At 36.2% G+C, this 12,852-nt stretch overlaps 2 protein-coding genes across 3 annotated transcripts; both read left to right on the top strand.

Moving 5' to 3' along the window:
- The first annotated feature begins 120 nt into the window (after nt 1–120).
- Nucleotides 121–5,723, top strand: LOC103442034 (TMV resistance protein N-like). The gene is made up of 5 exons (XM_029089262.2): nt 121–844; nt 2,483–3,587; nt 3,727–4,023; nt 4,147–5,037; nt 5,157–5,723. The coding sequence occupies exons 1-5, from the start codon at nt 240–242 to the stop codon at nt 5,628–5,630; spliced, it is 3,372 nt and encodes a 1,123-aa protein (XP_028945095.1). The 5' UTR covers nt 121–239; the 3' UTR covers nt 5,631–5,723.
- A 1,209-nt stretch (nt 5,724–6,932) lies between these two features.
- Nucleotides 6,933–8,827, top strand: LOC114819721 (3-oxoacyl-[acyl-carrier-protein] synthase II, chloroplastic-like). 2 transcript variants are annotated; one of them, XM_029089328.2, is made up of 7 exons: nt 6,933–7,022; nt 7,231–7,315; nt 7,418–7,572; nt 7,654–7,734; nt 7,863–7,922; nt 8,021–8,190; nt 8,396–8,827. In XM_029089328.2, the coding sequence occupies exons 2-6, from the start codon at nt 7,294–7,296 to the stop codon at nt 8,138–8,140; spliced, it is 438 nt and encodes a 145-aa protein (XP_028945161.1). In that variant the 5' UTR covers nt 6,933–7,022; nt 7,231–7,293; the 3' UTR covers nt 8,141–8,190; nt 8,396–8,827. The 2 variants fall into 2 exon arrangements, with proteins under 2 accessions (XP_028945161.1, XP_070663574.1); XM_070807473.1 differs by lacking the exon at nt 6,933–7,022 and adding an exon at nt 7,029–7,088.
- Nucleotides 8,828–12,852: the final 4,025 nt, after the last annotated feature.

Raw genomic sequence — 12,852 nt, forward strand, 5'->3', positions numbered from 1 at the left:
ATTTTTCGTGTACCGCCCATTTTGATTTATCCACGGACACGTAAACACGCCCTTAATTAATTAAGTAAAAGTTTGCTAGTTTCTAGAATATAAATTTTTTCTAGTCAATCCCCAGCTCTTAATTAATGCTGGATAGAAATCCCCTTTAAAATGAAGTTGCGACGAAACTTCCGTTCCTTCAACTTGACCACATTCGAAGGTAGTAGGTAGGAAACTACTCTACTGGTAGGAAGAAAAGTATGAGGACTGATACATATATCAAGAGAGAGTCCATTGTCCATACCGTACTGCATATTCCAATTCTTGTTGAGGCTATTTTCTTTGGTGTATCTGGCTTTAATTCTCCCATGGCCAATCAACTTGTCTCTTCTTCTTCCTTCAGCAGTACTCCTTCATGGATATATGATGTGTTTTTGAGTTTTAGAGGTGAGGATACACGAACCAATTTTACAGATCATTTATACCATGCCTTGGTCCGTAATGGAATCAACACTTTCATTGATTGCCATCTTACAAGAGGAGAAGAAATATCATCGGCTCTTCTCCAAGCAATTGAAGAGTCGAGAATTTCGATCATCGTATTGTCTGAAAAATACTTATCCTCAAGATGGTGCTTGGACGAGCTCGTTCATATCCTCGAGTGTAGAAAGTCAAGGCAGCAAATAGTTTGGCCAGTTTTTTACACGGTGGATCCGTCCCATGTACGAAATCACACGGGTAGTTTCGGTGAAGCGTTTACAGAACTTGAGTGCAAATTCAAGGACAACAAGAAGAAGATCCTCGCATGGAGGAGTGCTGTTAAAGAAGCAGCAAATTTGTCAGGATATCCTCTCAAGAAAGAAGAGTAAGTTTATTTGTGCTCCTTCTAGTATTGTATATTTGTATGGTTAATTTTCTTGATTCCTGTATTTCATGGTACAAATGTCAATTTAGCTGCGTATTTCGGTTTTGCTATTTAGATCCATAGCAAGCGGCACATGCTTTTTCTTTTGAATACAAATATAGGAGTTGAACGATAACGTTAGTTAGATTTGATATTAGGGCAAGAAAGATCCACACCGATCTCTCTTCCCATAACCATTAACAATTTAACCTACTAAGATTATCGTTTTTCTGGAAGAAAAAAAAAAGAATGTAATTTTTGTTTTTTTGGAAAATCTTGGTGGTACGAGAGACTTTTATTTTTATCAAAATAAAACAGTTACTCTTAGGAACATAATCCTCACCCCTCAAATGCAAGGAAAAATAAATACCAAAAAAAAAAAAAAAACAAGGACAAAAATCTTACCCCCTCTTGAAACAGAAGAATATTACAATAAAAAAATAAAATAAAAAAAGAATATAAACCTTATTTGAAACAAAAAAATAGTGGGACACAGAACCAAAGCCCTCCAAAATGAACCTAAAAAGTAAGCCTACAATAATCTATTATATATAAAATGTGAATAGTGTTTTGGTGTCACCAAACTTCAACAAAAATGCCCCCAAAACAAAAAACTTCAAAGGCATCCCAAAATAATGCATCAAATAAGGTAGGGGAATTTTTGTCATTTTAATAGTATTTTTTAATAATTAAATTATTTTGTGGTTTTTTTAATTAGTACATCACAATAGGCTAACAATAATTTGATTCAATTTATCTATTTCTAAACATGTTCAAAACTTCTTAAGAAACGTGTAATGCCGGTTATAAAAAAGTTCATTCACACACGGATAATAATGTGATTAAATTAGTTGTCAAATGATTGTTTTTTTTTGTAACAAACGATATTATATATACTAAGGGGGAGGGATGTGGGTTTAGCCTCACAAGGGGCTAGCAACAAGTTTATTAAATATTATTTTCTCTATTTTAAACACGTTCAAAATATCTTAAGAGGCGTGTAATGCCGATTATAAAAAAAGTCTTTCGCACGCGGATAATAATGTGATTAAATTAGTTGTTAAATGATTTTTTTTTAACAAACGATATTATCTACACTAAGGGGCAGGGGGTGAGCTTAGCCTCACAATGAGCTAGCAATAATGTGATTCAATCAATTGTTTATTAAATATTATTTTCTCTATTCTTAATGTAAATTCAGCTGCTTTAATTGGTTTATGAGGGGTTTTTTGTAGCATGATCTAAGATTATTCATTTACTTCAAATATTTAACTTTCTTTTTGTCAATTTACACACACACACACGCACATATATATATACATTTAAAACGTGTAAGTCGAACATAGCACGTCGTAATTCAAAAAATGTCTTTTGCACGCACTCACGCACGTGCATGGAGGCTAGTGTCAATTTATTGTGATTCATTTTTACTCTTTAAATCTCTAGCGAGCGATAAGCAGAGAAAAATATTCTGTACTTTTCATTAATATGTTTAATATTCCTGTCTATTAGTTTTTACACTCTCTTCCACATTTCTCTGAGATACAGCAAAAAAAAAAAAAGTACTAATTAATTGTGTGATTTGTTTTTGATTGCTAGCTCTGAAGCTACCCTTATCAATAAGATTGTTAAGAAGATCTTAGTCGAAGTACTACAACGCACATATTTGAATGTGGCCAAACATCTAGTTGGAATACAATTGTGCGTACAAGAGGTGAAAGAGCTTCTAGGTGTCGGAGGAAATAGTCGTGTGGTTGGGATATGGGGGACATCTGGAGTAGGCAAGACAACAATTGCAAAAGCTGTTTATAATGCAATTGCTCATATGTTTCAAGGTAGTTGTTTCCTGGCAGATGTCAGAGAAATATCGACATCACGTGAAGGTGTAATCCAACTACAAAAGACTCTTCTTTCTAAAATTTTGTGCGGTACAGAGTTGAATGTTGTCGATGTTCATGAAGGAATCAGTCTTATAAAGAAACTGTTGAGGCGGAAGAAGGTTCTCTTAATTCTTGATGATGTGGATGAAATGGAGCAGTTAAACAACCTGGTTGAAGTTGATTGGTTCGGAGAGGGTAGTAGAGTGATCATAACCACAAAAGATAGAGGATTGCTGGAATCTTATGAAGTTCAGTTGATATACAAGGTCCAAAAATTACAAGACGACAAGGCTCTCGAGCTTTTGAGTTTGAATGCCTTCGGAAGAAATGAGCCTCCAGACATGTATTTCGAACTCGCACGACGTGCAATAGCCTATGCTGAAGGTCTTCCATTAGCTCTTAATCTTATAGGTTCTCATCTGCGTAATAAAAGTATCGATCGCTGGCAAGATATATTAGATAGTTATGATTCTTACGAAGGAGAACCTTATAGAGGTATTCAAAGAACACTTCGAAAAACTTATGATGCGTGGGATAATGTCCTGCAACAAATTTTCCTAGACATTGCATGCTTCTTCAAGGGCGCAGATAAAGACTACGTGTTACAAATATTAAGAAGTTCGAAGCTCAATGTACCTCAAGATTGTATAGAAGTACTCGTTGAGAATGCCATCATAACTATTGAAGATAATCAGATTTTGATGCATGGCTTGCTAGAAAAAATGGGTAAGCATATAGTTTACGAAGAATCTCCCACTCACCCAGGGAAACGTAGCAGATTGTGGTTTCATGAAGATGTGTACGATGTTCTAACTGAAAATCGGGTAAGTAGAATATATGCTCATACATTTGATTTGCATGATCTTGAAAAGAAAATACAGAAATTTAAAATAGACCTTGTGTTTTGTTTGTTAATTAAACGACATGGTTTGTTAATAATATTTCATTTTTTTTCCATCTCAGGGAACATGGAAAATTAAAGGCATTGTGGTGAAGTTGCCCAAAACAGATGTGATACCCTTGAATGCAAAAAGTTTTTTGCATATGGTAAATCTTGAAATTTTTATAAATCTTAATGCACGCTTTTCTGGACACGTTGATTATCTGCCCAACGATTTGAGGTGGGTTGAATTGGGTGGACAATCCGATATTCATCAAAAGCATACGATTGTGTTCAATTTGCCGTCCAATTATCATCCAAGACATCTCGTTAGGTTTGATGTGTCATACAGTGGCATAAGACAATTGAAGGAATTCAAGGTATATACTATAAAGTATTTTGAATCATTATTTATTTAAACATATATTATTTCCAAAAAAAAAAACCTCAAGTGTGTCATTATATTATTTTTGAACATGTGAATTTTGGTTTTTGTTTCACAGAATTTGGCAAAGCTTACATTCATGAATTTAAGAGGTTGCGAATTCTTGGAAAAAATTCCCGATTTATCTGGAAGCCCAAACATAAAGTACTTGAATCTAAGGAATTGTAAAAATTTGGTTGAAGTTGATGATTCCGTTGGATTCCTTGATAAACTTGTTGAATTGAATCTTAGTGGATGCCCTAAACTTAAGAGGTTTGCAACAAGACTTGGATTGGGATCCCTTCGATGGCTTTCTCTCAAGGGTTGCACAAGGCTCGAGAGTTTCCCAGAAATAGAGGAGGGCAAGATGGAATCCCTATTATCTTTGCATATAGAAAAAAGTGGCATAAGACAACTGCCTTCATCAATTGCTTATCTTACTGGGCTCGGGAGTTTTGCAGCAAATGGTTGTGAGTTGCAAAATCTCTACCTCCTAACTTTTGGGAATAAGGTCAAGTTTGATGAAGTTTCAACCTGCAGTACCAAATCACAGTTGTTTTCAACTTACTTAGATACTTCAGATAACAATTCTATTACATTAACGCTTCCAGTGCTACGGAAGCTTTATCTTAACGGATGCAATTTATCAGAAAGTGATTTCCTTGTATCTCTTAATTGCTGGTCCACATTAAAAAGACTTGATCTGTCGAGTAACAATTTTGTTAGTCTTCCGGATTGCATTAGCAAATTTGTCAACTTGGAGTCACTTAGATTGAGTGATTGCAAATCATTGGAGAAAATTCCACAAGTCCTACCACCAAAACTACGTTTGTTAGATCTAAGTGATTGCAGATCGTTGGAGAAAATTCCAGAACTGCCCCCTATGTTTGAGTTTCTGATCTTGACTAATTGCTTTAGATTAAGTGGTGATGAGGTGGCAAAGTTGGAAAACAATTTGTTGAATCATCAGGTTCCTCTCTCTTCTCCTTAATTTCTCTTGAAATGAAAAAAAAATTTGTTGATATATACTTCAGAGAGAGATCAGATAACGATTGTTTGTAAGTTAACTATATATATCTACTATTGCAGGAATCTCTCCGACGCTCTGAATTTCAAGTTGTTCTTCCAGGCTATGAAGTTCCAAAGTGGTTCAGCTTTACCTCTAACCATCCAACAACACTTGAACTTCCACCAGAATATGAAGAGTTTGTTGGTGGCAGTGAATTTTGTTTTGAAATTCCTCTAAATTTACAAGTGGGGGAGACATTATTAGGATTGGCTCTATCCTTCGTTTTTGAACCACCGACTTTTCATTTTCTTTATGCTTGTATTCTCATCAACGGAATAGTCAAGTTTGAACCTTACGTATGGTTTGACAATGACATGAAGGCAACTCATGTGAGGAGCAAGTTAGTGGATTTAGAGGAGCACGAGCAGCAGGGAGATATTTGTCAAGTTATATTTCTATTCCACAAAGCCACACGCATTAAAAGCTGCGGGGTGCATCGCCTATTGCGCAACCAAAACGAACTGCTTCACTTCTCTTCGGAGCCAGCAGATTGATCTCAATGTTGCTATTGATATTGAGGAGGAGGAGGAGCAAGAGCAACCGTCCACTTCAGATGATCGACAGTTTCTGATTTATTAAGAGTTTGGGTGAGTACATATTCATTTGCACTTCCCTAATCTTAATCTTTAAAATAAGGGACTGTTCGATTACCATTTCAGCTTTTAGTTTATATCTTTTTTGAAAAATGAAAACCGAGAACTCGATTGGTAACTTCTCCTTGTTCTATTATCTTGTGTTTGCCCTTCAGTTTTCTCGATATAGAAATCATTTGTTTCAACTCTTACAATGACTTAGTAAGCATTTAGTCACAACCACTCTTCATGACCAAAAAAATTAGTAACGATTAAAACTCTTTTTAGTAACAACTAGCTTCTGTAACGAAAATCTACTAATTACAACTTCAAATCAAGATTAGTATGTTCCATTCTATCACTTACACTTGCTTTTCTCAATATCATGAATAAAAACAGAAATACCATAAAGCTAATCAAATCAATTGAAAGTCGTTTCTACATGATAAAGTCATCTACAAATCAACTGAAAGTTGAAATCAATTCAGTCCACTAACTTAGATAGGACTATATATTTGTAGAGAAACTTAATTTTTTATTTGTTTGAGAGAGAGATAAAAATTATTCATGCGACATGCAATGTCATGGTTGTTTTTTAATTGTTCTTGCATTTATAATTTTATTCAACGTCTTTATCTTTTTATTTGTACTGTTTTATTGTCTGTCCTCTTTTTTTTCTTCTTGGTCCATTTCTCTCTCTCTTGCTTCTCCTTCGAACCAGTATCTCTCTCTCTCCACCTCTTCTTAGAAGTTTGAAACTAATCTTGAAAATATGCTAAAAATTTAGAAATTGATCTTGCCGAACTACTGAAATTGTGAAACTGATGTTGCATAATCTTGACCAAGCACTCTGCTAGATTCATTTATTCTTTTATTTCCATTGTGATTGGTTATATGATGAAACTTTTGTAAATATTGTTAAGAACAAGAATGGTAAAAATCATCAAAAGGCATGTATATATTGGTTGTCACAATGTCAGCTTTATTGAAATGATGACTCGTAATCCATAGCCATTGAGCTTGAGATTTGAGTTTCTTAATTTTAGAAACGTTAAACAAGTGCAAAGTTACTGCATTACGAAAGAGAGAGTTTGAAACTGTAATCATTGTTTCTTACTTACATGTAGACTTACATAGGTGGTGTTTTTAACGAAATCTTGTTTTTGGTTATTGGACAGAATCGTGATGACTTACATAGTTAGAACATGCTAAGGTTTTTTTATAAATCTATGACCTTGGCGATGGCATTTGGGTGTCTGTCTGGATATCCTTTTTTTCTTTCTGTGTAGGATCACATCATCTGTAAGGTTGTAGGTACGAAGTCTGTAGGGACATTCTGTATCCTGTGGTTCACTCAAGTTAATCCGTATCAGGCTTTCTGTTACGTTTCTTGAACTTGCTGCTACCCCAATAATCTCACAAACACATTTTCTAATCATTCATTTCTATCTTACTATGAAATATGGTGTTTTTGTATAAATGCTAATAGAGCATTTAATTCATCGATTATTTTTTAATACAGAAAAGAGGTGCAACTATTTATGAAGAATTCCTTGGTGGAAGCTTCACATGTGATGCTTCCCACATGACTGAGTCACACCCTGATGGTAATATGCTTTATCTTTGGAAATCTCACTCCTGCGTTTCTCTCGCATTCTTTATGTTGAGCTATGGAAGCAAGAAAGTCAACTTGTTTCTGTTGGAAACAGGGGCCGGGGTTATTCTGTGCATTGAAAAGGCTTTAGAACAGTCTGGGGTGTCTAGGGAAGATGTTAATTACATTAATGCACATGCTACATCCACACCGGCGGGAGATCTCAAGCAGTATAATGCTCTCATTCATTGTTTTGGCAAGAATCCTGATGTAACAACAATACATAACATGCATTATCTATTTTCTTAATTCCTGTATTTCCATGTTCGATGAGATCTTTACGTTTTACAGTTGAGAGTGAACTCTACAAAATCCATGATTGGTCACCTACTGGGAGCATCTGGTGCTGTAGAAGCTGTTGCAGCAGTACAGGTAACTTACGTGATGTTTTTGAACTGGAAAAACTGTACTATTTTTAGACCTTATGTGTAAGACCAAATACAATTCTTCTTTGTTTGTCTTGAAGTGTAGTTCTTGACATGTTATCTCTTTTTGGGTAGGCGATAAGAACTCGGTCGAAACATCCAATTATCAATCTGGAAAATCCAGATGAGGGTGTGGTATGTTGTCATGTGTTCCCTTGGCACCCATTTCTGGTGTATAATGTCCAATGAAAGTGTATTTGGAATCCTCTAATTCTGTCAGCACATGAATGCAGGATACAAAACTACTAGTAGTGGGTCCAAAGAAAGAGAGACTGGACGTTAAAGTGACATTGTCTAACTCATTTGGGTTCGGTGGCCACAACTCATCGGTCTTGTTTGCCCCATACAAGTAGAAACACAGATCTACCGTGCTACTCCAACATTTGCTGCAATCGTATTGAAGGTATGTTTGCGTACAACCACCTTTTTATTAGAACTTGGAAGGAATTGTGATATGTAAACAAATCAGGGAAAAATAGTAGTCCGAAACATAATTCTACTGTATTGCGACTCTGTCTGAGAGTTAAATCTCACCTTTCAACAATGAAATGAATGATATTTCTTTCATTTATTTTGCTTGCAAATTAAGCAGAACTAGTTATCTGCAGATGAGACTGAATCCACATTGAAGTAAGCGCCCAAGAAGTCTCCTTTGTATTTGATCTTCTCTATGGTCAGATGGATTGCGGCTATGAAAACTGAATCGCTCGAGAAGACTATCGAGGTGGCCCCTAAGTAGAAAATATTAAGAGCTCACCCAATGGTTAACAAGAAATACTTTTGCTTGTTATTGTTAGAAAAATTCCCTTCCATAGCCACGGTAGCGTTTGTCCCTTTTATGTGCCAGTCATTGAACCGCCGCTAAGGCAATAGTTGCCTTGTTTGATTTTGGTTTTCTTGTACAATTAGTTGGCTGGTGAGATAATTGTAGTGAAATTGAGTTTGCAGTTGCATGACTGTATGTTTTCCGAATCCCTACCAATACAGAGTGATGAAAACATGTATATTCCAGAAGATTATATGAGTGATGCCTGTGACCATCTCTTGTTTGACTACGCGATTAGCCGTAAAACAAACAATTTATAACCAATAACTAAGGCAGCTGTAAACTTTTGCATGCCCTGAGAGTGATTGAAAGAACATTGTATGCCTTCTTCTGGATCAAACCTTCATCATCCTCAAATAGTTGTGCCCTGCTGTTAAGGAACGGAGACCCAAAAACACGGACCAAGAGCTCCAACAGGAATTTGCTCTTCTTCACGAGAGTTGAGAGCGGGACTCTGTGAAAGACGCAGCGTTGATCACGTGACAGGGAGGGTCGGGCTGGGTGGTGGGGAAGAAGAAAGTGAATGTCAAGTTCCGGATCAACATATGGGTCATGTCGTGATTTTGGTTCTGTTTTGTGAAGCCCTTGTTCCTCCAGCGACTCGGGAAAATTAGGATACCTTCTTCGGTAATTCTCCTCACTCAGAGACTTGGGGGACTCCAACTACATGTTACTATACTTCAGTACTTGAAAGTTTCGTGATTATTCAATGACTTGGTTATTGCGAGTATCAAACTAAGAAGCTTTCCTCACTTGGAAACTTGGAGAAGCACTGTTGTTCCATACTTCACCAACCCCCAAATTACCAGGCACCGTCAACTTTATACATTCAAAGACTTTGTTCTGTACTTGGAAGTTTCGTGATTATTCAATGACTTGGGTATTGCAAGTCCCTAACTAAGAAGCTTTCCTCACTCGAAAACTTGGAGAAACACTGTTTGTACCATACTTCACAAACCCCCAAACTACCAGGCACTGCCAACTTTATACATTCAGAGACCTTGGTCATGCTGAGGCGTGAGCAAATGAGTTGATTTTGCACATCAACATTGAAGTTCATAATTAGTCCTCGCACCTCTTACATAATGCAAGAGCAAATGAGCCGATTTTGTATGTTTGAATAGTATTATTGTTTAGTTAAACACAAATTATTGTTAAATAATGCAAACAAAAAAAAAATTATTTGGAACTCGAAAAGAAATTGCACGTTTAAGCCTTCCTTTCAACCAACTTTAAATTGGTCAATGTGATCCATGTAGAGTCCCATTAGGATTTCTCCTACAAAATATATATATATATATATAGTTACCAGAATCAAGATATAAGCATATACAAAAATATATATGAAATCATATCAAGTCAATTCATACTTCACATAATCATATTCATATGTATGCCATGCCAAAATATTACAAAGTAAACAGTTCAGGTAAGAATGATTTCATGGAAATACGATATGTTGGCCGGAACTCCTGTGGTAGTCTGTACGGCTGAATTCATAGCCTAAACTCAATCTAGCCGGAGTCACTACTATGACGCATTATTCTGCACATAAGTCGGAACCACTAAAAAGGGGTCTGTACGACAAGATTGAGTGTAATATAATTATGCTCAATTTTACTCTCTCAATGCTAGCTGTGCGATAATACGTTAATCACCTACGAGTCGGAACCACCTATAGTGGTCTGTACGACAAGACTGTGCACCTAATTGAATCCAATGTGAGCACATGGTGCAGGAGGTGACATAATATACAGGCCTGTGGCAACTCTCTCTCTGGCTAAATCGCAATCACTCTGGTGCATGTTATGAGCACAATGTTCATCAATGCATTTATAATCATTCTATTCACAACTAAGGCATTTGCCTTAACTATTGTATAATTGCATCTAACGTATCGTTAGAATGCCTACATACCCTGAATAGGGATCAAGTCATTCGTAGTTCGTATAATCAAACATAACTTACCTGAACTTACCTGTGCCTCCACAGCACCACACACACACACACACACACACACACACACACACACACACACACACACACACACATATATGCAACTATGAAATGCATAACCAAAATATAAAGGCATTTGGCATGAAAATTCAAGACATACATTCATTTAAATGCATTTCAGGGAAATATATCAAATATATAAATATATACTGAAAACCAAAAGCCCACTCACTGATATGTCAAAGGGTCGTAGCCCCCGAGTCGCCCGTGGATATACTCGTCCTCGGGATAAGTCTCACCTATATGCGAATTAACTATAAAAACGTTATTTTAAAACACATAGACAAAACTAGCTAATAACTTCTCATACATTGCTCAAAATAGGTATATGAATATATCATCGTGATCTACACAACCTCAGGATCATCCCCATATTTTTAGAAATATTTTTGGACCTTCCACGCGCTGCCACGCGTTGGTAAGGGCACGGCAAAACACACCCCCACGCGCGGCCCAAACCTGACGAATTCCCTAACCACCGTTAGGGAATATTCTGTTAAACCTAACAGATTCCGTTACATTTGACTGACGGCGTGAGAATATTCCGTCATACTTGACGGAATATTCCTTCACCTTCTACCTCCAGCTCCGGCGACCGTCACCGGCGCCGGAAACTGGGCAAAACTTCAAACTCACTATTCTCCTTCGTTTCTTCACCATTTTTCATGCAGTTGGTACCAAAATGAAGCTAATAACATGTAGAATCACGTTATACTACTTTTAAGCCTTGAATTCCACTAGAATCTACCTGAGGAAGCTCGATAATCCGGTCGACTTGAAAAGCTTCGATCTCGGCCCTCCGACGTCCAAACTCTTCCAACGAACTACCCCAAGGCTCGTGAGGACCTCCTTAAGCCTTTTATGTGCTTAGAATTCCCTGAAAATCGAAGAATAAAAGTTGCATGAACAGTGCATGGAATCGGACTTTGTGGTTCTACGTGAAGTCGAAAGTAACCTTACCTATAATTGGTACATTTGAACTCGCGAGGACCTTAGGAACACAATGGTACCATTTTCAACCTCGATCTACAAGGTTTGGGGTGTTCTTGCCCTTGTCCATATGTAAGAGGGAAGAGAGAGAGTGAGAGTCAGAGAGGGGTGAGAGGACACGGGGGAGAGAAGAGAGAGTGTCTGTGTGTGGCCTAGGATTGGTCAACCACCAAAAAGAACATAACTTAATCCTAATTGGTTTCAAACAATTAGGATTTTAAGAATATTAACCCAAAGCTACCCTTAAACCACATTACACAACTAACGTTCAAGGGTATTTTCGTCAATTCACGCCGTCGATAAATATATATATATGGGACGGGTTGTGACAATATTATCACATTCAAAACATAAAAACGCATTTGTCTTTCAAGTATAAAATATTTACATGCCCAAAATAAGAGCATAATAAAAAATAAAATAAAAAACATTACAACATTACAACATATCAAATTTTCAAAAGATTTGCAAAATTAAGGGAGTTATATTTCAAGGTTTGGAACCTTGCACATTTTCTTACAATCAAACTCTTTAATTTTCATCAATCACCATGGGAAACGGTATTGGAACTTTGACTTAATATATTATCTTCAAGAGTTATATTGATGATATTTTCAGTAAGGCTTTCTGCATTAGCACTCTCCTCTCACTTATCCTATGGCTATTGTTTAAGTAAAGTCTCCAATAGTTTTTTAATTAATGTAGAAGTGTGAAAAATATAGAAAAAATATATAAACGTTCGTAATGACAAGCTTTTCAATTTTCGTGAAGGGCTTAACTTTGAAATGTGCCACTATAATCATATAAATCACATATCAAAATTTAACTGTTGATTGTTGTTTACATTTATACTTCATTTTTCTCACCAAATTTTGTTTTTTTTTAGATTTTCTTTTCTTTTAAACATGATCTATTAGAGGATACATGAAGATGAATGGTTTGGATCGTTGATATTATGTTCAGAGTTTTACCGTTAGTGAAAATATTGCTTGGTGTTTATAAAGTCTCTACAAACTATATAACATCGACTTATATTTCAGTTAACTGTAAATATCGAGACGTGATATCAAAGATCCGAACCGTTCATCTTCCTACGTCCCCAGAAGATCATGTTTTCAAAAGAGAAAATTTTAAAAACGAAATTCAATATAAAGAATAAAGCCTAAACGACAATCGACGGTTAAATACAAATTTAAGGTTCATGGATTATAGTGTCGGATTTCGAAGTTGACC

This window comes from Malus domestica, chromosome 02 (assembly GCF_042453785.1).
Source record: "Malus domestica chromosome 02, GDT2T_hap1".
NCBI lineage: Eukaryota > Viridiplantae > Streptophyta > Magnoliopsida > Rosales > Rosaceae > Malus > Malus domestica.